Genomic DNA, 24,606 nt, shown 5'->3' with positions numbered 1-24,606 from the left:
TTGTCCTCATGCATCTCTGTCGTGCTCTGCGCAGAGGAATCCCGGGAGCTGCTTCTTCCTGCGAGAGCGGCTCTCCTGGGACTGGGCATCCCAGGGCACAGCGCGGCTGCTTTTGGGGTGTTGGCACCTGCCCGGGGATGGCCATGGGGCATGTGGGGGGAGCTGGGGCCGTACTGGTGTGTCATAGGTTAGCAAGCATGGTGTTACTGGAGGTTCTGGGAGCCGCCCCGGCCGCCGGGTGAGCGGGGGACGAGGTGAGAAGGGGGAGAGGGACCTGGAACCCCCAAAACCAAGCACGGGGGAGGGTGGGGATGGGGGGGACGATGAAGAAGGGGCAGAAGAGCTGGGGAAAAGAGGGGGCTGGGAACCCCAGACAGAACGGGAGCGGGGTGGGACACCCAAATTGAGTTGGGAGGGGTCTGTGGATTGGGGGAACGCTGGGAAAGGGAAGGAGGGGGGAGGGAAAGGTGGGGTGGGGATGGAAGAAGGGCCGTTCCAGGGGTGTCCAGCCCTGTCCCCCAGCACCTGAGCCCTGGAGCGATTCCCTGCGGCTCGGGAGGGGCGGATCCGCACTGGGGGGTCCCCAAAGCTCCTGCCCATCCCTGGGGGCTCATGGGGGGTTCCCCCCACCCAGCAGCCGGTGCTGCGGCGGCCGTGGGGCAGCGACGGGTGGGAAGGGGAGTCCGGGGTGGGAGCGGGAGAGGAGCGGAAGGACGAGGAGGGAGAGAGAAGCAGGAGGAGCAGGAACAGGAGGGGAAGGAAGAGGAGGAGCCCGAACAGGAAGAAGAAGAGGAGAATAGGAGGCATCCGCCGCCGCTCGCTGAGTCCACAGCGCCCCTGGGCCCGACTGCATCTCATCCCCCCGCATTCCGCAGGTGACCGGGGAGGGGAAGTTCGCCCCAAATCTATCGCGGGATCTCCGGGAGGATTTTTTCTGGGGAGGTGTTTGGAGCTCGCAGATTCCGGAATCGAGTCGCAAATCTATTTCGGTGTCCCTGGGAAGGTATTTTTTTATTTATATGATGAGGGAGTATTTTTGGATCTTGCAGGAGTCCAAAGCTGAGCCGTAAATGCCCCTTGGGGGGATTTTGAGGGGCCCGCGTGGCGATCGCCCGGTACCGTTGGGCGGGACTTGGGTTTTGGGGATCCCCGGGAGAGCCGGGGGGTGAAACACGGGAGCCCCCCGTTAACAGACCTGGGGGACCCCCGGCAGCCTGGAGGGGTGGGGGAGCCTGGAGATGAGTGGGGTTCGGGCCCCCTGACCCTGAAAGTGTTGGCGGGGAGAGGGGGAAGCCCCGAGTACTTGGAGGGGGAGGGATGCTGAGGAGGGGGACCATAGGACCCCTAGGAGCCGAAGCAGAATCAGGGGAGGATGACCCCTGAGACCCCCGAAATGCCCCCGGCATCCCTAAGCAGGACTTGGGAGAGGTTATCCTCAGGACCCACAGGCCCCCCAGCAGCCCTGAGAAGAGGGACCCCCATAACCCCAAAGTAAGGACACTGGAAACAGGGAACTCCTGGGAGAGTTATTTTGGACTCCTTGATTTCTGGAGGTTTTTGTGGACGCCAGACCCACGGTGACTTCTAGAGATGGACTTGGACAGTGGAACCCTCAAAGCCAACACTCTCACATCTTGTTTTTCCCCCCAAACTAGGATTTCCCATTCCCAAACCTTGGCCGGATGGAGGAAGAGGCTGCAAGGAAGAGGAAGATGCCCCAGGACACCCAGGCAGGTGAGGAGGAAGTCCCTGCCCCATTCCCCCTCTCTCCTGCTCCATCTCCCAGCCCAGCATCGCCCCCGGCTGCAGGACAGCCCCGCTGCCGACGCCGTCCTGCCGGGGACGGACTGGGGGGATCTCCTTGCCCTTCCCTGTGGCACGGAGGCAAATCCCATCCTCTCCTTGTCCTTCCTCCCCCAGACAACGAGCTGAGCACGGAGCCCAGGGAGGACAAATCTCCATGGCAGAACCTGGTGGAAGAGGCCGTTTTTAGTGGCTCCACGGCGCAGGAATCCAACGGGGAGGAAAAGCCCTGGAGATCCCGCAGGAGGAGGGGCTGCAGACGCAGCCCAGGGAGCTCTGAGGCAGAAAGACCCACCCTGTTCCAGGAAGGCGGCTGGAGATCCAGCCAGAGCTCGGAGCTGGGGGTCCATGAGCAGCTTCATGATGGGGAGAAGCCCTACAAATGCTTGGAATGTGCAAGGAGTTTCAGCAAGAGATCCCGCCTGGTCCGCCACCAGACAATCCACACGGGGGAACGGCCCTATGAGTGTGGAGAATGTGGAAAGGGCTTCAGAGACACCTCCGACCTGATCCGCCACCGGACAGTCCACACCGGGGAACGGCCCTACGAGTGTGGAGAATGCGGGAGGGGCTTCAGCATCAGCTCCCACCTGATCACCCACCAGAGGATCCACACTGGGGAACGGCCCTACGAGTGTGGAGAATGTGGGAAGAGCTTCAGCCTGAGCTCCAGTTTGAAACGCCACCAGAGGATCCACACTGGTGAACGGCCCTATGAGTGTGGGGAATGTGGGAGGGGCTTCAGGAAGAGCTGCCACCTGATCCGCCACCAGATGATCCACACTGGAGTACGACCCTACAAGTGTGGGGAATGTGGGAAGAGCTTCCGTGACAGCTCTGGCCTGATCATGCACCAGACAGTCCACACTGGGGAATGCCCCTACAGGTGTTCAGAATGTGGGAAGAGCTTCAGCCAGAGATACAGCCTGACCTCCCACCAGAAGATCCACACCAGGGAGAGGCCCTAAGAGTGTCACGAACGTGGGAAGAGCTTTTCACAGAGCTGTCACTTGACCCAACACCAACAGAGCCACCAGTAAGGGAAGCCTGTGGGTCCGCTGAGTGCAGGAAGATCTTTGTGCACTGCTCCAACTCCATCCCCCTTTGGAGGACCCCTGTTAGATGATGCACAGTGCCCCCCCTTGGGCAGAGAGTTGGTGATCCATGCTCCTGGTGATCCGTGTTGGGATCATCCTGGCTGGTGGTCTCCACATCTGCCTGGCTCCCTGTGGGCACCTGGATGCAGCAGGACAAAAATCCACTGGGATGCAGACTGATGTCAGGAATTCATTGGGGACAGCATTTTTTTTTTACTTTTGACCCCAAAAACTCTCACCTTTTGCATCCAATAATTTCTTCTGGTGGCATCAAGGAATACTGGATGGTCTTGGAGGTCTTTTTCAACCTAAATCATTCCATAATTCTAATTCTCTCTGGCCCACAGGCATCTTCCACAGCCAAACCGTGATGGACTGGGGCAAAAAGCAAGATTTTGGAGACAATGGAGTGGAAACCTCTCTAAAAAAGGTTCTTCCCACCCACTCAAGCACATGGATACTCAGCCAGCATGGACACGTAAATCCTTTTATTTTAGCCTTGATTTTGTTTTCATTCTTCTTCATCTCTTCACCCAACATTGGGGTAAAAATAAAGACATGGAACTAAAACATGGATGGATACATGGAAGGGGATGTGGGGGACACAGACATGGATGGGAACATTGTGGGACATGGGTGGGGACATGGTGGGGACAGGGACATGGTCATGGGTGTGGACATGGCTGTGGATGGGGATATTGAGCGTGGGGGGTCACAGACATAGATGGTGACGTGGGGGTATATGGCCATGGATGAGGACGTGGGGGACGTAGCCATGGATGGTGACAAGTGGCCTAGGGGACAAGTCCATGGGTTGACATATCCATGCCATGAGGTGTCCCATGACCAAGGACAACACATCCCCACCACCACCATGATGACACTGTCCCCTTCATGCTACCATTTATTCCCCACTCCTCTCCTGGATGTGACACCCGCCTCGCGGGGTGTCCCCATGTCCTGGTGACCTGTGTCCCTCAGGCCACTCCCGGCAGTGGCTCCAGCAGCAGCCAAAGCCCGTTTTCGGCACGCAGGATCAGCTCAGGCTTGCGGCGCGGGGGTGGCCTCGCTGTGTCCCTCCGCAGCACGAACCGGGACAGCGTCAGTGCCACCACCACCTTCATCTCAGCCATGGCGAAGCTCTGCCCGATGCAGTTCCTGCCACCACATCACTGTCACCCCACTGTGAACCCAACCAGGGACGAGGGTGGCACTTCAGGACACTCCTGTCCCCACCCCACCACGTACCTGGGGCCGGCAGAGAAGGGGATGAAGGATGACGGGGACCGTCCCTTGCTGTTCTCTGGACTGAACCTCAGGGGGTTGAACACCTGGGGTGACAGCGTCATGCTGAGGGGACACAGCTGTCACCACTGTGGTGACAGGGACGCCTCGTAGGATGGCCTTACCTCAGGCTCGGGCCAGAGGTCTGGGTTGTGGTGGGTCCCGTAGATGCTCATCAGGCAGGTGACCCCTGGTGTGATGGGAATGGCCACTTTAGGGACAGCAGATGAGGGTGGGTGGTGACATTAGGGACACCCTGGCCATGGCATACCCTTGGGGATGATGCGGCCATCACGCAGAGGGATGTCCTCGGTGCAGCGCCGGGACACAGCAGTGACAGGAGGGTGCAGCCGCAGACTCTCCTTGATGCACATGGTGGTGAAGGGCAGCTGGGACAGGTCCTCCCTAGGGACAAGGGGGGGTGGCACCATGTCCCCGAGCCACGTGGCCGGAGGTGGCCTTGGGGACATCTCACCATTCAATGTCTGCAGTGTCCCGGCCAGCCAGGAGCTCCTGGACCTCCTGGCGGCACCGCTCCTGGTGCTCAGGGTGGCCAGCCAGGTTGTAGAATAGCCACGCCAGGCCACTGGCCGTGGTGTCGTGGCCTGTGGGGACATTGGATGAGCGAGGGGACACCAGAGTGGCTCGTCCCCAATGGCACCTGGGAGCTGGTGCTCACCCTCGAACATGAAGGTGTCAGCCTCGGCCGCGATGTCCTCATCGGACAGGGTGTGGCCGTTCTCGTCCTGCAGGAGTGAGATGACCCATGGGCCACCTGGGACCACCAGTCTATGACCAAATCCCATCCATGGCCACCACTGTTCACCCATGGCCACCACCATCCCACTGGCCCCCACCTTTCTGGTCAGTGCTGCCCATGGCCACCACTGTTTTCCCCCCTTGGCCACCAGTATATGCCCAAACCCCCCCATGGCCACCAGCATCCCACTGGTCTATGGCAAACATTTCCATGGCCACTGCCACCCTCTTGACCACCTCCATGCCCCCATAGCCACCACCCCTGACCCCCCAGCCCCACCTTGGTGAGCAGCAGGAGGTCGATGAAGTCCATGCTGCGTCCCCGGTGGCCATCCAGCCAGGCCTGGTGGCCCAGGCGGGCAAGGGCACGGCGCCGGCGCTGCACCACGTCAGCAGTGAAGGCGTGGACAGTGGCGCAGGCGCGGGCAAAGCGCTGACCATCAGAGGAGAGGCTGTAGAGCCACCACGGGTGGAGAAGTGGCTGGAGCTGGCGTCGGACCACCAATGAGCTCAGCTCCAGGATGGCCTGGATGTACTCACTGGGCCGCCTGCAGGAACCGGGGACAGTGGGGGGACACTGTGGCCACCAGGATGGCCAACAGGGAGGACGGCAGGGCCATTGTGGCCACCGGAATGGCCAGTGGGGACAATGGTGGGACCAGGATGGCCAATAGGGACAATGGAGGGGCCACCATGGCCTCCAGGAGGGCCAACGGGGACTATGGTGGGGCCACCGTGGTCACCAGGATGGTCAACAGGGACAATGGTGGGGTCACCACAGCCACCAGGATGGTCAGGTGGGACAGGTGACACTCACTCCTGGCAGTGGCTCTCGTGGCTGAAGATGCACTTCTGGAGTGTGTCCAGGGTGAGGAGGCTCAGGGGCTGCAGCACCTCCAACCCCACCGGCCTCCCACCAGCTGCCACTGTTGCCACCCTCCACTTGGCCTGTGGGGATGGACTGCATCAGGGAGGGAGCAGGGAGGGGACAGGGACAGGGTCAGGGACAAGGGATGGGGACCGGGGGGGCCATTGGGGGTGGGACAGGGGTGGGACAGGGGGCAGAGTTGGAATGGGGGTGTGAGACAGGGATGGGGTGATGAGCAAGGGGTGGGGTTGGGGTTTGGGGGCAGGTTTGGGTTTGGGGTATGGGACAGTACAGGATTTGGGGAACAGGACAAGACTCAGGGTGCAGGACAGGACTCAGGGTGCAGCAGTGGGTACAGGACAGAGTTTTGGGTGCAGGACTCAGGGTTTGGGATGCACGTCAGAGTTCAGGGTGCAGGTCAGGACTTGGGGTTGAGGTCAGGATTTGGGGTGCAGCACTCATGATTTGGGGTGCAGGTCAGGATTTGGGGTGCGAATGAGGACTCGTGCGCATCTCGGATCTCTCACGAGCAGCACGCGAGTGCTCTGGTTGAAGATTCCCAGGTAATTCCGAAGCACATCCCCGTGGAAGGCAGGCGTCAGGAGTCGCCGGTGCCGCGCCCAGCGCTGCCCGCGGCTCAGCAGCAGCCCCTCCCCTAGGGGGGACACCGGGGTCCGCCAGGGGCACCCAGGGGGGTTGTCCCTGTCCCCCGCTGCCCCTGACCCCTGTGACACATCCAGATCCATCCTGCGGGCACCCAGGGGCTCTGTCCCATCCCCCACTGCCCCTGTTACACACCCGGATCCATCTGGGGAGGCACTCAGGGGTGCTGTCCCCTGTGACACCTCCATTCGGGGGGCACCCAGGGGTGGTGTCCCCACCCCAACCCCCCCCCACTCACCCAGCCAGGGCTTGAGGAAGCTGTAGAAAAGTTCGTCCTTGGGAGCCACGAAGGCTGTGGGGGACAGAGATAGGGTGAGCAGGGGCTCACTGGGGTGGCATCAGGTCTCCTGGATGGGGACACTGGGGGTGGGGCCCCCCTGTCTGCACCCATAACCCTCAGGTGGGGACCCTGGGGTGGGCACCCTCTCCCAGCACCCATGGCCACTACAGGATGGGGGTTGGGGGGCAACCAGAGGCTGGACATGGTGACACCTTTGGGTGGTCTTGGAGAACCTCAAGGACAGATTGGTGGCCACTATGGGGTGGCATTTGGCCTGGCCATGGTGACACCTCTGAGGACCTGTGGGGTTGGGTTGGTGGCCACTGCCCGGGCACTGCCAGGTCTCTGTGCCAGCTGCGGTGACACCCGTGGGTGGCCCTGGGGACCCATTGGATGTCCCATGTCCTACCTGAGGCACTGAGGAGTGGCCGGAGGGTGCTGGGGTGGAAGAGGCGCAGGACGGGCAGCCAGGGAAGTCCCCACCAGAGGCAGCCGTGACGGTACTGGGCCACCAAGGCGTCCACCTGCTGTAGGCCTTGCTCCGTACTCTGCCCCTGGGGACAGCAGCGGACATGTGTGTCATCAGGGGCACAGACAGGCTTGGGGACACATGTGTCCTCAGGACACTGCCAGCCCTGGGGACATGTGTGTCAGCCTCCTCTGTCCCCTCACAGGTGCCACTACCCCATCCTCACTGTCTCTTTGCCAGTGCCACCACCCTGTCCTCACTGTCCCCCCAAGTGCCACCACTCCATTCCTCCTGTCCCCTTGCAGGTGCCACCACCCTGTCCTCACTGTCCCCCCAAGTGCCACCACTCCATTCCTCCTGTCCCCTTGCAGGTGCCACCAGCCCGTCCTCACTGTCCCCCCAAGTGCTACCACTCCATTCCTCCTGTCCCCTTGCAGGTGCCACCACTCCAGGTGCCACCGGCCGTGCCCTTACCATGCCGGTGTGTCCCAGCAACCAATTGCGCCAGGGTGGGATGGGGAACTTGTTCAGCTGGCGACAAGTGGCCCGGAATCGGGTGACAGCCACCAGCGCATCCCAGAGCCACCGCAGCAGCAGGGCCACCACGAAGGTGCCCAGGGCCACCGCGCCCAGGGAAGCTAGCGCCGCGGCCACCGCCATGGAACCGCTCCTGGGCACAGGCTGGGGACAGGGCAAGGGTCGGGCGCGGGCGGTGTCGCCCGCGGGGTCACGTGGCCCCGCGCTGGGTGTCACCGGATGCCTCCAGGTGGCTTTTGTCGCAATGCGCGTCCTGGTGGCAGCGTCCCCTCCCCTCCGTGTGTCCCCGTCTCCCTGTGTGTGTCCCTGTCCCCACTTGTGTCCCCGTCCCCCTTCCGTGTCCCACTCTGTGTGTCCCTGTCCCCCACCCGTGTGTCCCTGTCCCTCTCCACGTGTCCCCTGTCCACTGCCGTGTGTCCCTGTCCCCCCCGAGTGTCCCTGTCCCCATCTTCCCCGTGTGACCCTGTCCGCTTCTGTGTGTCCCTGTCCCTCCCCGTATGTCCCCTGCCCCCCGCTCCCGCCGTGTCCCGCAGGGTGTCTCCATGTCCCGCAGGATGTTGCCGTGGCTGTTCCTTGCGCGGAGCATCTGTGCCCGTGCTGGAACACGTAGGGACATGCCACGGCACCCCGTGACACCTTTTGACCTCTGGTTTTGTCTCTGTTCTTTTCTCCTTGGTTTGGGTCCTTTCCACCTCTTTTGGGTCCTTTAACTCTATTTTGGGTACTTTCCCTTCTTCTACATCTTTTCCCCCCGTTTTCGGTCCTTTCCCCAGTTTTAGGTGCATTGTTCAGATTTTGGGTCCTTTCCCTTAATTTTGGGTGCCCTCCCCCTGCTTTGATGCATTTTTGGGTGTCTTTCCCCCCTCAACCCCCTCCCCACCCTTCTCCTCACACACCCTCACCCCCTGCCCACCCTTTTTCCCCCAGGTGTCCCCACGGATGTCCCCCACACCACATGGACTCCATAGGTGACATCATGGATGTCCTCGAGTCTCCAGCCCCGGGGCAGCTCCCCCGTCACCACCACGGCACTGGGGCAGGTGCTGGGGGTCTGGAGCACCCTGGAGTGCCAGGCCGTGCTGGGCAAGCACCCCCAGGACCTCCCCAGCTCTCACTCCCGGGCAGTGGCAGCTCCTGACCGAGCTCCTCTGCTGTGACCCCGTGACACTGGACACTCAACGGCTCCACGGTGGCCCTCAGTCCCCTCCTCGCCAGCATCGAGGTGGGGCTGAGATCTGGAGGATTTGGGTGGCCTCTCCCCAGCCTCAACCCCCTGCCGATCCTCTCTTCACTGTCACCACCGCCGAGGCTTTGGGGACATCTCTCCTGGTGACAACAATGGGATCATGCTGGGACCCAGCCGCTGCTGGGATGACATGGGGAACTGCCAAAATTACATCTTGCAGGGCCTCCCATCCCCTGTCCCCGATGCTGTGGCCACCATGGATGGGGTGGTCCTGGGGGTGTGACTGGCCCGGGAGCCCCTCCTGCTGGCCAAGCTGCTCTGAGGCTACTGCAGGACCAGCAATGGCTTGGAAATGAGGAGATTCCCCAGCACTTACTGGCACCGGGATTTCAGGGCGCTGGTGGGGCCAGGAGAGCTGGAGAAGGAGGAGACAAAAGGAGGTTTTGGTGGTGCTATGGGTGCTGTCACCCACCTGGCATCTCCTGAGGGATGTGAAGACACAGCAGGTGGTGACCGTGGCTCGTTGGGTGTCACAGGAGTTCAGCGAGCACTATGTGGGTATGGGCAGGGGATGTCACTTCCTAAACAGGGTTGTCACCACACAAATGGGGGCTGTCACTGCACAAATGGGGTGGGAGGGTGTGGGAGGGGACCCCAGGTGGGTGGGGTGGGGTCACTCTGGTGGGCAGGCACTGAGAGATGAGGGCAGGGACAGGTGGCTTGGTGTGGTGGGACATCTTTGGGTCCCCTGGGTGGTCACCACCATGTCCCCTGGATGGCCACCACCATGCTGCCTGGGTGAACACCACTGTGTCCCCTTGATGACCTCCACCATGTCCTCTGTATGGCCACCACTCTGTCCCCCGGATGGCCACCACTCCCCTGGGTGATGGTCCCTGGGTGGCCACCACCATGTCTCTATGGCCAATACTGCTGTGTCCCCTGGACATTGGCCACCTCATGTCCTGGCCAGAAGACACCCTGAGCAGCCCCTCCCCATCCCCTCAGTAACTCCCAGGAGGACCCTCCCACATCCAGGCTGAAGGTCCCTCAGGTGTCCCCACGTGTCCCAAAGGACCCACTGAGCCCCTTGTCCCCACGTGGACTCTGCCATGTCCCCAAGGGCTCATGGGACACATGGAGCCCCTTGCCCCTGCAGAGTGCCTGAGCATCGTGCCCCGCTGCATGTGGGGGGCCCATCCGTGCTGGGGCACCCTGTAATTGCTGCAGCTCCTGCTGGGCTCCATGTTCCTCCACCACACCCTGGAGCCGACACAGCCATGCCAGAGCTTTTGCCCCTGTGCCTGTGCCACGAGGGACAGGCAGAGCTTTCACCAGGACACCCGCACCTGGGACAACATTGGCTGCAGGTCATTGTCACCCCTCGAGGGAGCTGTCATTGTACCCTTGTGGGCCCTGTCACCCCCTGAGAGACCCGTCGCCTCCCAAGGTCCCCATCACCCCCTGCAGTCACTATGACCCCCTGTGGTCCCTGTCACCCACTGTGGTCCCCATCACTGTCCCCTTGTAGTCCCCACCATTGTCCCCCCGCTGTCCCTATCACTGTCCCACTGTGGTCTCTGTCACCCTCTGTGGTCCCTTTCACCCCCCATGGTCCCCTTGTAGTCCCTACCATTGTCCTCCCCATGATCCCCACCACTGTCCCCATCAGGTCCTTGCAGCTTCGTGGTGGGCTCAGACGGATACCTGTACGAGGGTCGGGGGTGGTGCTGGGTCGGTGCCCACACCAAGGACTACAGTACCAAAGGCTTGGGCATTGGCATCATCTGGGACTTCTCGGCCACCCTTCTGGACCCCGACACCCTGGCCCTGGTGCAGGATGAGCTCCTGCCCTGTGTTGTCCACTCTGGCCTCGTCTGGCCAGACTTCACCCCATGTGCCCACCGCCAGCTCAGCCATGCCAACTGCCCTGGCAACGCCCTCTTCCAGGAGATCCAGAGCTGGCCCAGCTTCCAGGGCTTGGGGTGGGTGTCCCAGTGAGGTTGGTGGGAGGGGGTTTGGAGTGATGATGCTGGGACTGACTGCCCTGTGCCATGCTCCATGGTCATGTCCCGTGCCATGTCCTGTGTCCTGTGCCATGTCCTATGCCCTGTGTCCCGTGCCACGCTCCACAGTCATGTCCCATGTCCCTGTGCTCTCTAGCCATGCCCTGTGTCCTGTGTCATGTCCCGTGTCCCGTGCCATGCTCCAAGGTCATGTCCCAACCCACGGCATGCCCTGTATCCTGTGCCATGTCCCACGCCACACTGCACACCATGCCCCACGCCATGCCCCAGGCCGTGCCCCAAGCCGTGCATGGCTGCCTCGTTCTGTCACTGTCACCATCCCTGTCACTGTCCCCATCACTGCTTCCTTCCTGCTGCTGCATTGGCCAATCCCCAGGTTAAAACCTTCGGCTTCCTTTGGGGCCAGCATGGCATTGCCCAGCCCTGGGCCTTGCTGGTGGCTGCCCAAGGTGTCCCCCAGGGTGGGGGGTGACACTGGCACACAGCTGGCACACACCTGGTATCAGGGCTGGCAGTGGGGCTGGCACCCACCTGGGACTGGGGTGGAGACTGTCCTGGATCAGTGCTTGGCATTGTGGCACCAGGCCTGGGAACTGGGACTGGGGCTGGGGAGTGGGGCTGGACACTGAGGCTGGGCTGTGGGCAGTGGGACTGGCCACCAGTATTGGGCACTGACACTGGGGACTGGACAGCTGGACTGAACAATGGGGACGGGCACTGAGGCTGGATGCTGGCACTCGGCACTGGCACTGGATATCAGCACCAGGCACTGGGACTGGACACTGGGAATGGACACTGGGACTGGGCACCAATACTGGGCAGTGAGGCTGGACACTGCGGCTGGGCATCGGCATTGGGCACTGGCACTGGGTGCTGGGGCTGGACACTGGCACTGGGCACCAGCACTGGGTGCTGAACCAGGAGCAGGATAAGCCCCTCTGCCCCTTCTCCTTTGTCCCCCTGAGCCCCCCCTTTGCCTACCCAAAGCTTGGCCGCACCAGATCCTGGCAGGATTTGGCACGTTTGGGGGATGTTTCCCACGGGATGAGGGGTGGTCTGGGAGTACTGGGTGTGCTGACTCTGGTCCCCCCCAGACCCAGATGAGAGGACCCCCTGGGGGGCTGCCAGAAGACCTAAAATGAGACCTCCCCGACCTCCCAGTCCAGCAACGCCAAGGTGGGCACCCCCCACCCCTGATCCCATCCCCCCCAAGGGTGCTGGCCCCAGGGCTGACATGGAGTTGTCCCTGGCCTCTCCTCCAGGTGCTCTTGTGGAAGAGGCTCCTCCAGGAGAGGAAAAGTTACAGTGGCACCAAAGCTCACAGAATCACAGATTTAACTGGGTTGTAAAAGACCTTTGAGATCAAGTCCAACCTATGACCTAACACCACCTTATCAACTAAACCATGGCACTGAGTGCCACATCCAGTCTTTTTTTATACACCGCCAGGACCGGTGACTCTACCACTCTCCTGGGCAGCCCATTCCAGTGCCGAATCACTCTTTCAATGAAGAATTTTTTCCTAATGTCCAGCTTAAACTTCCCCTGGCACAGCTTAAGACTGTGTCCTCTCGTTCTGTCAGTGGTTGCCTGGGAGAACCAGCCCCACCTGACTACAACCTCCTTTCCAGGAGCTGTAGAGAGTGAACCAGTTGAGACAGCGGTGAAGGTCCTGATGGCAAGAGTTGCAGGACAGCATGGTGGAAGGGGTCCCAGTGACACTCTTGTCCCCACACAGTCCCTGTTTGGGGGCCCCAGTGACACTACTGTCCCTGCAGGGTCTCCACCGGAGCCATTTGGGGGGGTGGGGGGTGCTGGGGCAGTCCTGGTGACACTCCTGGTGACACTCCTGTCCCTGCAGGGTCCCCACCTGAGCAGTTTGGGGGGTTCCAGTGACACTGTTCTGTTTGCAGGGTACTTCCAAATGCAGCCAACGGGAGAGTTCCTGGCTCACAGGGGCCCCACTCACAGGGACTTTGCTGCTCACCGCTGCTGCGGCCCAGCACAGCTCCAGGGGGCTCCTTTGGCACCCTGGGGTGGCCTTTAGTCACAACAAGGTTTCATCCTGGCCCCCTTTGGGTTGGCAGCTTTCTCTGAAAGTCGGAGAATGAGAATGTGGTGCCACTCAGGCAAAAACAAATGCCAAAGTTTGTTAGACAAAAAAACAAAAGCAGAAGCACAGTAGAACACAGGAGTTCCTGGGAGCACACAGTGTTTCTGAGAAGCTCCAGAGCAGCCCAGCCCAGGTGGGGTCCATCAAGGCCAAGGCCTAACCAGCATTTCTCAGATCATGGTGTGGCCTGAAAAAGGGCAGAGGGGGATGCACCAGCAGAAGCAGTGAGATCACCCCTGCTCACAGGCCCTCCATGCTGACATCCCATGTCATCCTGGGGCTCTTTCATCTTCCAAAGACATCTGAGGGCAGGGCCACTCACAGTGACTCCGTGGCAAAACCAGAGGTGTCTCTAGGTGCTAAGGAGCCCTTTTGGCACTGGCACTCCCCGGGGTTCCATGGGGACATCCCAGGGCTCTCTATGTTCCTAAGGAACAGGCAGGGGAAGGGCAATCCCAGGGCCTCCAGGGTAACATCCCAGCAATCTCCACGCTGCTAAGGAGCCACGATGTCACAGGAACTCACAGGCCATCTACACTGACATTCCAGAGGGCTCCCTGCTGCTGGAGAGCAGTGATGTCACAGGCACTCACACTTGGCCCCTGGAGACATTCCAGGAGGTTCCATGTTGCCAAACAGCTGGGATGTCACAGGCACTCACAGGGGCTCCGTGGGGACATCCCAGGGGTCTCAAAGGCTGCAAAAGAACCATGAGGACTCGTGCTGCCATGGGGGCTCCATGGGGACATCCCGGGGTCTCCATGCTGCTAAAGAGATGGGATGGCACAGGAACTTTAACATCACTTAAAGAATCATGGGAAAGATATCAGGAAAAAAAGATTTCATATCAAAGCCACAGCAGGACAAGGTTCCTTGCCAAGCTTCACTCTACTCCTGACACGACGGTTAAGGCACAGCGAGGAAAAGCAACAAACAAAATCCAGAGTCAGTCAATCCAAAATGAAATACCATGAAAATCATCTGGGCACGTGTGTGAGTGTGTGCATGTCTTTGTAAAGATGATATAAAGAGTAAGGATAAAAAGAACATGGCCTAAAAACAACAGCACTTCACTTAACTAAAAGGTTGCAACATTTAAACTTTTAAGTTAAACTTAACCATTTAGCAATGGAATAATCCTGAAAAGCTTTTAGACTCAACCATACCTGAACTTAAACAACACTTAACTGAGAACTGAACTCAAACCCGACACCTCAGAACAGGACCCACACAGGATTCACCATACCTCTATAGTAACTTTACTTACAAGCATAACTTACAGTTCTAAAGCACTTAAAGATCCAGGAGAGCAGCCCCTCTCCCACATTCCAGAGAGGACATGCACACCTGCACACAGTGTTTACCATTCAGGCACAAACAAAGTTTCCAAGGCTGTTAAAATAAAAAAAAAGCAGGAACACGTTAGACAGCACCAGTTGCTGGGAGCGCACGTTGTTTTTGATAAGCTCAAGAGTAGCTCAGCCAAGCTGCAGTTTGCCAAGGCCAAGGCCTAACCAGCATTTCTCAGATCATGGGGAGGCTGAAAAATGGGAGGGAAGGGGAATGCACCACCACAAGCCATGAGATCACACCTGATCACAGACCCTCCGTGTTGACATCCCATGTCATCACAGGGCTCTTCATCCTCCAAAGACTTCTGAGGTCACGGGCATTGACAGGGGCTCCGTGGGGACAACAGAGGGGTCTCTACGTGCCACAGAGCCCATTTGGCTCAGGCACGCACTGAAACAAAGGGTTCCAGAAAGATCTCCCAGTGGTCTCCATGCTGCTAAAGAACACCAAGGTCATGGGCAATTCCAGAGGCTCCACGGGGACATCCCAGGGGTCTCCCATCTACCAAACCACACTGAGCTCACAGGCTGTGACAGGATGTAAGTTGTGACATCAGTGGTGTCTCTAGGCTGCTGAGGAGCCCTGATGTCACAGGATCTCACAGGGGCTCCACGGGGACATTCCAGGGGTCTGCAGGCTGAAAAAGAGGTCTCTTGTCACAGACAGTCACAGAGGTGCCATTGTGACATCCCACTGGTCTCTGCTCAGAGGAACATTGAGGTCACCAGCAATCCCAGGGGCTCCATGGGGATATCCCAGGGCTCTCCAGGCTGCTCAAGAGCTCTGATGTCACCAGCAGTGACACAAGCTCCTTGGGGATCTCCGTTGCTGCTGCAGTGGCAGCTTCAGACAAAGGCTCCTAGAGCAGCACGGCCACTGAGTCACAAGGGGCACAGAGGGACCCCCGGCTTTCTCAGCTCCTTCTCACAGACAGGAGCCTGGGGCGGCTGCATCCAAGCCCAGCCTCACACTGTCACTGGTTTCAGTAACTCTGTCCAGCAGGACTTGAACATGGCAAAACAGATCAATTTATAGAAAACAAATTATTCAGTAGGAGAAATGATTTGACACAAAGGACTCGGTCACAATTATTGACTACACAGGAGAAAATCTAAACCTGCTCCTGGCAGTGTACAGTAGAGCACAATAGAGTGCACTCTATTAAAGCAGCAGGAAAGCAGTCATATTCCAGATAAGTTTAATTGGGACACATTCTGATTAGTAATACAACTAAAATAATAGGGATCAGTGATAGTCATGTTAAATGTGTGATTCTCTGCCTTGACCTTAACATCCGTTTCTGCCATGAAGACATATGGATGGGTAGTACATATCATTACAGAATCGTCCTGCCAATTTGTTAAGCTCAGTTGGTATGCCTCATTTGTCTTTGTGTAATAACCATGAGCTACATGTTGCAGCCAAAAGGCATTGCTAAGCGCCGTATTTTGGTAAATCAAGGTCCTGAATTGCTTAAAAATTCAGCTTGCCACACAGGGCCTGAAAGCCCTCCTTCTGACCACTTCAGTGTTCCCTTTGTCACTTCTGAGAAGTTTACTGGCTTTGAATTGCTGCCTATTAGGTGTCCTCTCGGTTCCCAGTCAATTATTTCTAGTCTGGTTATGCTGATGGTGTTTTTACCTGGAGCAGGTAGTCTACATGAAAGCCAATTAAGCTTTACCCACCGACAGTAGTGCCTCAAGGCATTTTGCAAATGGGAAGATGAGTAGGTGCAGCCAACGTGGTGTTACTCACCACCTTGCTACTGTTAATGCCTGATAGAGACACAAAAGTAAGGTTTGCTGAGTGGTTTTGGGTGTTCTCATTGTCTTGATAGTGTAAGTAAAAACATTCCTGTAAAATCAAGGCACCCCAAGATAGGTTTTTTAGCAATACAAATTGGGAGCAACTCAGTGTAAAATGTTTGGGAACCATTATTTTTGATCCATTCTTTATCCTCCTCCAAAGGTCCCCATGGTGGAAGCCAAACACCTCCTGTCCATTTTGTATCATTACTTGCTATGGGCAGCTCAACACCCCACCAGGTAAGAGGTCTAAAAATGGGAGGATCAATAATGTGAGCCCAATATACCTGTTCTGCAGTACCAAAGGCACAATAAAAAGAAAACGGAGTAAACTTCTTACAGTAGTGTTGCTAGCTACTATTTCTAGGTAGGCCAGGAAGGTTTTCTCTGGGGCTGGTGCTTCTCCTACACCGTGCATCAGGATTGCAGCTCTCTGTTGCAGTCGCTTCAGCATCCCCCCTATTATCCCCGGGTTTGTCCGCTGCTGATGGCTGGTGTCGCGTGGAGCCTCTTCATCGGTATTGAGTCTCTTCAGCTGGGGTATCGGGTTGTTGGGCTGGTCTTTCCAGCTCATGGTACAGTTTTAGCAGATGAGCTAAACCACTTCGGACCTGTTGGCAACTGAACACGTGCACACCCTTTCCCCCAGGTTAGTAAATCAGCTGGGCCTTGTCATTGCACACCCAATTGTGCATCTTTACATAAAACTTTTGGAAATTGGTCCTGCACATGCAAACCTTCAGAGCCATGTCACTCTGCCGGGGATTAAGACTGATGATCTGCATTCAAAAAATGTTAGCGTAACTTCCGCATTATCTAATTGTTCTTGAGGAGCCATATTCCCCCTTTTTTCTTTTGTTCTTGTTTTAATAACATGTGCTTCTCTTACTATGAACCTTAAGGCAACACAAAAGTAAAACAATACATGTAATAAAACAATAAGCTCACTACGTGCTCAGCTTTAGCACCAAGCAAAAATAAGCAAGGTAAAACATGTAATCATTACTACAGAAGAGAAAGGATAGTGCTTTATAAAGATACACCTCAGCTGCCTAAATACTTTACCATCACCTAGAGTCTGCCATTGCTGGGGAGCCCCATTGCACAGCAAGGACCTGGAGAACCTTTCCCGGGTGAGGTTTCCAAGTTTACCCTTAAAGGGGGTCCAGCTTTTATAAGCCCAAATCAGCAAGTCAAAGTGACTTATTTATATTTTTAGCACAGGAACACCTGGGTCTGTTGGCACACTTCCTGACCAGCCGGGGCCATGGCTCTGCCAGAGCCTAGGCCTTGACTGGGAGGATTTTCCCTAAAATATCCTAAAAACAAGCCTGTATTAATATCGTGTGGGAAAGTTTCTCAAAATGAAACATTTCTTGCAGATAACTACACAAGGTTATGTGAAAGCTTCTCAAGTAGACAGTTTGGCTTTGTCATCTCTTTTTAGGTAAATAATCAATGGTAACAAGAACAACCTGCAAACGACCAAAGGCATGCATATGACTAACATCAAATACTATCTGATGGCGAATTTCCTTTATAAAGGCTCCGTGTATTCATGTTATGACATTAACAACACATTCAGAATCACTAATCATATTGACTGCTTTTTGTGCAAAAATCGTTAAAGCTAACACTGCTGCATGGAGTTCAACCTGTTGAGTGGAACCACCTGTTTGATTTATTGCATATTTCCATTCATGATCTTCTTGCCATGTAATGGCTGCCTTCACTGTGTGTCCTGATCTGTCAGTAAAATCATTACATGCACCAGGAACAGGCCTGCGGCACACAATGGTTTGTAGTGTTAAAGGCAAGTGAACAACATTTCTGCAACCATTTGTCTCTGAAGGTAAAGAGAAAGAAATCTGTCCTACAAATTCTACCAATGCTGCATGAAAAATATCTGAATTCTGTAATAAATACTCATAACTGTCAAGAGACAGTAGTAAATGAATAAGCTCTGGATCATATCCCATCAATTGCACGATGCAGGTTCTGCCCTTCTTAATTAAAGATGCACAGAGCTCTATCAGGGTAGTGTTAGTGTTCTTAGGTGTATTTGGTAAAAAAAATTCATTCCAAGTAGATCGTTCTATCTCTCTGTTAAATTATCCTATTAAAGCTGTGGGATAAGGTGTAGTAGGGAATAAAAAGAAGTGAACTGGTAAAGCTGAAACGAATCAGTGCAGACAAAACAATGCAGTGGAGATTCGTTAGCTAATTATATCTAATTCTCGAACAGCTTCTGCAGATAATGTTTGTGGGGAAGTCAGGGTCTTCTTTCAAGTGAGCAAATAAATGCTTTAACTGATGAGTGGCTAAACCTAGCATGGGTCTTACCCAGTTAACTGCTCCCAGTAACTCTTGTAAATCATTCAATGTTCCGACATCAGGCTTTAAAGGTAATTGCAGTGGTTTCACATTTTATTTAGCTAATATCCACCCTAAATATTTCCAAGGAGGGATCTTCTGATTTTTTTCGGGGGCCACCTGCAACCCATGCTGAGTAAGATTAAGATGCCAAATAGTATCTTGCAAATATGAATCATCCAGTGCACAAACTAAAATATCAACCATATTGTGATAAATGGTGTTCTGAGGATACTGAGCCTGCACACAGGCCAGGGTATTGGCCACAAAAAGCTGACAAATAGGCTATTTATCATCCCCTGAGGGAGCACCATCCAGTGATGTCTATGCATGGGCTCAGCATTATTAACTGAAGGGACAGGAAAGGCAAAATACTCTCCACAGTCAGGATGTAAAGGGATAGTAAAAAAGCAGTCTTTCAAATCAATAACAAATTCCAATCCTGGGCAACAAAGGAGGATTCGAGGCACCCTGCTACAGGGCACTCATGGGTTTTATGACTGCAGTAATAGCCCATAAATCATGCAATAAATGCTATTTTCCCAATTTCTGTGGGATCACAAAAATAGGTGTATTCCAAGGACTAGCAGAAAGAACTATGTGCTGCCTGTAATTATTCTTGTCCTATTCGGCTTGCCTGAATTAGCTTATCCCCTTTCAAGGCCACTAGTCTACCTAAACAACTGTGCTGTTCTGTTGGCACATCAGGAGTCCCAGCCATCCTCTAAATACTTTCCTGGACAGGTGCCAACATGCTCAGCTCTTTGAACAACTGAAAACATACATTTTACCCTATGGTTTCAACACTGATGGTGCCAAGTTCACCTCTTATTTGTAGGCCTGTGACTCCAATAATGTTAGCAGTCTGCATGCAGACGAAAAATCTTTAATTCTGGGACAGCCTCAGAAAACAATGTGGTTCCTGTAAAAGATAGTCCTCCAATTTTAAGTTATATTGTGGGTTTTCCTTTCAGAGGCTTGGAATGAAAATTACTGTAACCTGTAACCTCAGAAAAGAGACAAAGTATACAAAACATGGGCTTTCCAGGAGAAATATTCTGTCCTGGTGAAATCCAGCAAAAGTAGAAAGCCTGCAGAATGTCTTAGGCTAAGCAGTAATAGTGAGAAAAAGGGGGAAAGGAGCTTCAAGCTACCTAAGCCAGAAATACCTTGCTTCAGTTTTCAGCCCACATCTGTTTCTCTACTCCTCCAATGTTACCAAATTCCAGGTACCCCAGCAATTCCTACCAAGGGAATGTCACCCAAGTTTTACTGTTGCTTTCAACACAGATGTCATTTCATTTGGTTCCCCTGCCCAACGTTTTTTATAATCCAAGTTTTTATTATTGTTGTTATTTCTCCTTCATTCTGCTGCAACGCTTTTTCTTGGTGAAAACCGGAAACAAATTTAAAACACAACTCAGTTTCACGAACTAAAGAAGTTCTTTGAGAAAACATTCGCGGATTGAGCTGCGAAGCGCTGGAGACTGAAGGCAGGTGCCCATGTGTCCCTGCCCCCGGCGAGCCGGGCGCGCACGGCGCGGGGCGGCTCCGGGCCCGCCCGTGCTGGGACTGCTGCTGCTGCTTCTGTGGCGCTGCCAGGCCCCGGACGGAGCTGCTGCAGCCGCGGGGGAAGCAAGGCGGGGCACACCGAGCGCTGCGGAGCAAGGAAGTGGCGGCGCTGCCGGAGCCGCCCCGACCCACCAGGCAGCCCCCGGGACGAGGGGGCTGACGAGGGCACGTAAGGTGCAAACGTCTCATCGCTAAGTACCGCAGGGGGAGTATGGTGCTAAGATGGTTGTTTTAAGGGAAAATACAGGTCTGTCTCCTTTCCAGGACTAAGAGGAGCTGACGGTGATATGTCCTTATCTGGCTCATTATCACTATCCTTATCCAGCACTCCCCGCCTCACCTGCTCGCAGGGGCTCTAAAGCACTCATCAGAAACCACCACGTTATTATTACCAAATCAGGAATCGATAAACCTAAGTCCTTATGTGTTCGTAAATGCTCTCCTACCTTAACATCAAAGCTTCTCTCATGTAGAACAGTTACAGTGCTCTTCAACCAGTAATAAAAGTTGCTCTAACTGCTTATAGGAAATTTGATGTCCTGCAGCATGGAGAATCTGTTGCAATACCTTTAAGCTGTACCAATGCCCCTGGGACACGCCCCTGTCCCATGATATTATCCTCACAATCCTGTGGTTCTTCATCCAGCGAATACCACTGACCCAATTTCATAGGATGTGCCAGCAATTTGTCCCCCATCGGATTGCGGTTCGCTGAAAGATCCCCTGTCGTCGTATCACGGCTGTGATCTGTTTGCATGTCAGGGGTCACCGCATGTTGGCGAGCGGTTTAAATGCAAAAAATCCCTAAATATAAAAATACATGTATGCCTCCACAATGATAAAAAATACACTGATAGAGTGTTATAGTGTGGGGCGAGGCAGGAGTTCTTTTTCTCTTCGTCTTCATCCCCTTTTTTCTCAGGTGAACCCCCCTTTATTTAATCCTGGTACAGATAAACGTTTGTCTTCTTATTGGTCCCCAGGGCCTCTTTCTGATTTTGTAACATACAAAACATGTCTCAAGCATTCCATGCATGTGATTGTTTTCAATCACAATAAGCCACACAGTCACATTCACACAGCGGTTTTCCACCAAGAAATGAGATTCCACAGCATCCTTCAGCAAGCACACAATGTAGAAGGGCCCTTAGGGTTAACATTTTCTTGTTCTAATCTTGGTCAGGATGCCAGGTGTTTGGCACCGCTCCACAGTGTATGTGTGTCTCTGTGTGTGTGCCCCAAAGGGATAGAAAGGGTAAGGATAAAAAGAACATGGCCAAAAGGCTCAACAGCACTTCACTAACAGCACCTCACCTTGAGCAACATTTCCCTCTATAACCTCAGCTAAACTTAACAATTTAGCAGAGGAACAACATTTGCAAACTTTCAGTGTTGTTAAGTTGAAGTACGGTTAACTTAGAACTTCACTGAAACCCAGCACCTCAGCAAAGGACCCACACAGGCTTTACCACAGCACAAGAGCAACTTACAGGCCTGACCTAGGGCCAAACCTAAAGGACTTCAGAGTCCAGGGGAGCAGCTCCTCTCCCACCTTCCAGAGAGCACATGCACACCTGCACACACACAAGCACACAAAGAGCCTACACAAGGTACCTGTGAAAAATTCCCCTCCAAGGCACTGAAATACTCCCTGCAGATGCCTTGGCATCTTCTCACCAAAGGGAAAAGGCTGAGGCCTCCAGGAGTGGGGGCATCGGCAGCCCAGGAGCCGTCGTCCTTCAGGGATCCCCCGAGTGCAGCCAACGGGAGAGTTCCTGGCTCACAGGGGCCCCACTCACAGGGACTTTGCTGCTCACCGCTGCTGCGGCCCAGCACAGCTCCAGGGGGTTCCTTTGGCACCCTGGGGTGGCCTTTAGTCACAACAAGGTTTCATCCTGGCCCCCTTTGGGTTGGCAGCTTTCTCTGAAAGTCGGAGAATGAGAATGTGGTGCCACTCAGGCAAAAACAAATGCCAAAGTTTGTTAGACAAAAAAACAAAAGCAGAAGCACAGTAGAACACAGGAGTTCCTGGGAGCACACAGTGTTTCTGAGAAGCTCCAGAGCAGCTCAGCCCAGGTGGGGTCCATCAAGGCCAAGGCCTAACCAGCATTTCTCAGATCATGGTGTGGCCTGAAAAAGGGCAGAGGGGGATGCACCAGCACAAACAGTGAGATCACCCCTGCTCACAGGCCCTCCATGCTGACATCCCATGTCATCCTGGGGCTCTTTCATCTTCCAAAGACATCTGAGGGCAGGGCCACTCACAGTGACTCCGTGGCAAAACCAGAGGTGTCTCTAGGTGCTAAGGAGCCCTTTTGGCACTGGCACTCCCCGGGGTTCCATGGGGACATTCCAGGGCTCTCTATGTTCCTAAGGAACAGGCAGGGGAAGGGCAATCCCAGGGCCTCCAGGGTAACATCCCAGCAATCTCCACGCTGCTAAGGAGCCACGATGTCACAGGAACTCACAGGCCATCTACACTGACATTCCAGAGGGCTCCCTGCTGCTGGAGAGCAGTGATGTCACAGGCACTCACACTTGGCTCCTGGAGACATTCCAGGAGGTTCCATGTTGCCAAACAGCTGGGATGTCACAGGCACTCACAGGGGCTCCGTGGGGACATCCCAGGGGTCTCAAAGGCTGCAAAAGAACCATGAGGACTCGTGCTGCCATGGGGGCTCCATGGGGACATCCCGGGGTCTCCATGCTGCTAAAGAGATAGGATGGCACAGGAACTTTAACATCACTTAAAGAATCATGGGAAAGATATCAGGAAAGAAAGATTTCATATCAAAGCCACAGCAGGACAAGGTTCCTTGCCAAGCTTCACTCTACTCCTGACACAACGGTTAAGGCACAGCGAGGAAAAGCAACAAACAAAATCCAGAGTCAGTCAATCCAAAATGAAATACCATGAAAATCATCTGGGCACGTGTGTGAGTGTGTGCATGTCTTTGTAAAGATGATATAAAGAGTAAGGATAAAAAGAACATGGCCTAAAAACAACAGCACTTCACTTAACTAAAAGGTTGCAACATTTAAACTTATAAGTTAAACTTAACCATTTAGCAATGGAATAATCCTGAAAAGCTTTTAGACTCAACCATACCTGAACTTAAACAACACTTAACTGAGAACTGAACTCAAACCCGACACCTCAGAACAGGACCCACACAGGATTCACCATACCTCTATAGTAACTTTACTTACAAGCATAACTTACAGTTCTAAAGCACTTAAAGATCCAGGAGAGCAGCCCCTCTCCCACATTCCAGAGAGGACATGCACACCTGCACACAGTGTTTACCATTCAGGCACAAACAAAGTTTCCAAGGCTGTTAAAATAAAAAAAAAGCAGGAACACGTTAGACAGCACCAGTTGCTGGGAGCGCACGTTGTTTTTGATAAGCTCAAGAGTAGCTCAGCCAAGCTGCAGTTTGTCAAGGCCAAGGCCTAACCAGCATTTCTCAGATCATGGGGAGGCTGAAAAATGGGAGGGAAGGGGAATGCACCACCACAAGCCATGAGATCACACCTGATCACAGACCCTCCGTGTTGACATCCCATGTCATCACAGGGCTCTTCATCCTCCAAAGACTTCTGAGGTCACGGGCATTGACAGGGGCTCCGTGGGGACAACAGAGGGGTCTCTACGTGCCACAGAGCCCATTTGGCTCAGGCACGCACTGAAACAAAGGGTTCCAGACAGACCTCCCAGTGGTCTCCATGCTGCTAAAGAACACCAAGGTCATGGGCAATTCCAGAGGCTCCACGGGGACACCCCAGGGGTCTCCCATCTACCAAACCACACTGAGCTCACAGGCTGTGACAGGATGTCAGTTGTGACATCAGTGGTGTCTCTAGGCTGCTGAGGAGCCCTGATGTCACAGGATCTCACAGGGGTCTGCAGGCTGAAAAAGAGGTCTCTTGTCACAGACAGTCACAGAGGTGCCATTGTGACATCCCACTGGTCTCTGCTCAGAGGAACATTGAGGTCACCAGCAATCCCAGGGGCTCCATGGGGATATCCCAGGGCTCTCCAGGCTGCTCAAGAGCTCTGATGTCACCAGCAGTGACACAAGCTCCTTGGGGATCTCCGTTGCTGCTGCAGTGGCAGCTTCAGACAAAGGCTCCTAGAGCAGCACGGCCACTGAGTCACAAGGGGCACAGAGGGACCCCCGGCTTTCTCAGCTCCTTCTCACAGACAGGAGCCTGGGGCAGCTGCATCCAAGCCCAGCCTCACAATGTCACTGGTTTCAGTAACTCTGTCCAGCAGGACTTGAACATGGCAAAACAGATCAATTTATAGAAAACAAATTATTCAGTAGGAGAAATGATTTGACACAAAGGACTCGGTCACAATTATTGACTACACAGGAGAAAATCCAAACCTGCTCCTGGCAGTGTACAGTAGAGC

At 54.8% G+C, this 24,606-nt stretch overlaps 2 protein-coding genes and 1 pseudogene across 4 annotated transcripts; 2 read left to right on the top strand and 1 right to left on the bottom strand.

Annotated features, from left to right (window-relative positions):
* The first annotated feature begins 744 nt into the window (after positions 1 to 744).
* LOC125320991 (zinc finger protein 239-like) lies at positions 745 to 3,470 on the top strand. The gene is made up of 3 exons (XM_048293431.1): positions 745 to 875; positions 1,656 to 1,734; positions 1,921 to 3,470. The coding sequence occupies exons 2-3, from the start codon at positions 1,683 to 1,685 to the stop codon at positions 2,769 to 2,771; spliced, it is 903 nt and encodes a 300-aa protein (XP_048149388.1). The 5' UTR covers positions 745 to 875; positions 1,656 to 1,682; the 3' UTR covers positions 2,772 to 3,470.
* Positions 3,374 to 24,394, bottom strand: LOC125320987 (ultra-long-chain fatty acid omega-hydroxylase-like). Of its 3 annotated transcripts, XM_048293422.1 has the most exons (14): positions 23,725 to 24,394; positions 23,413 to 23,524; positions 14,367 to 14,478; positions 7,164 to 7,308; positions 6,713 to 6,766; positions 6,339 to 6,466; positions 5,761 to 5,891; positions 5,224 to 5,491; positions 4,864 to 4,930; positions 4,660 to 4,789; positions 4,456 to 4,589; positions 4,310 to 4,374; positions 4,149 to 4,231; positions 3,374 to 4,058 (listed from the first exon to the last, which is right to left on the bottom strand). In XM_048293422.1, the coding sequence occupies exons 3-14, from the start codon at positions 14,451 to 14,453 to the stop codon at positions 3,878 to 3,880; spliced, it is 1,473 nt and encodes a 490-aa protein (XP_048149379.1). In that variant the 5' UTR covers positions 14,454 to 14,478; positions 23,413 to 23,524; positions 23,725 to 24,394; the 3' UTR covers positions 3,374 to 3,877. The 3 variants fall into 3 exon arrangements, with proteins under 3 accessions (XP_048149379.1, XP_048149380.1, XP_048149378.1); XM_048293423.1 differs by lacking the exons at positions 23,413 to 23,524; positions 23,725 to 24,394 and adding an exon at positions 14,679 to 14,942; XM_048293421.1 differs by lacking the exons at positions 14,367 to 14,478; positions 23,413 to 23,524; positions 23,725 to 24,394 and adding an exon at positions 7,698 to 7,934.
* On the top strand, positions 8,005 to 10,947 carry LOC125320965 (annotated as a pseudogene).
* Positions 24,395 to 24,606: the final 212 nt, after the last annotated feature.

The sequence above is a fragment of the Corvus hawaiiensis genome, unplaced genomic scaffold (assembly GCF_020740725.1).
Source record: "Corvus hawaiiensis isolate bCorHaw1 unplaced genomic scaffold, bCorHaw1.pri.cur scaffold_32_ctg1, whole genome shotgun sequence".
Classification (NCBI taxonomy): Eukaryota; Metazoa; Chordata; class Aves; order Passeriformes; family Corvidae; genus Corvus; species Corvus hawaiiensis.
The sequence above is the reverse complement of the archived record's forward strand: the minus strand, read 5'-3'. Positions and strand labels throughout refer to the sequence as shown.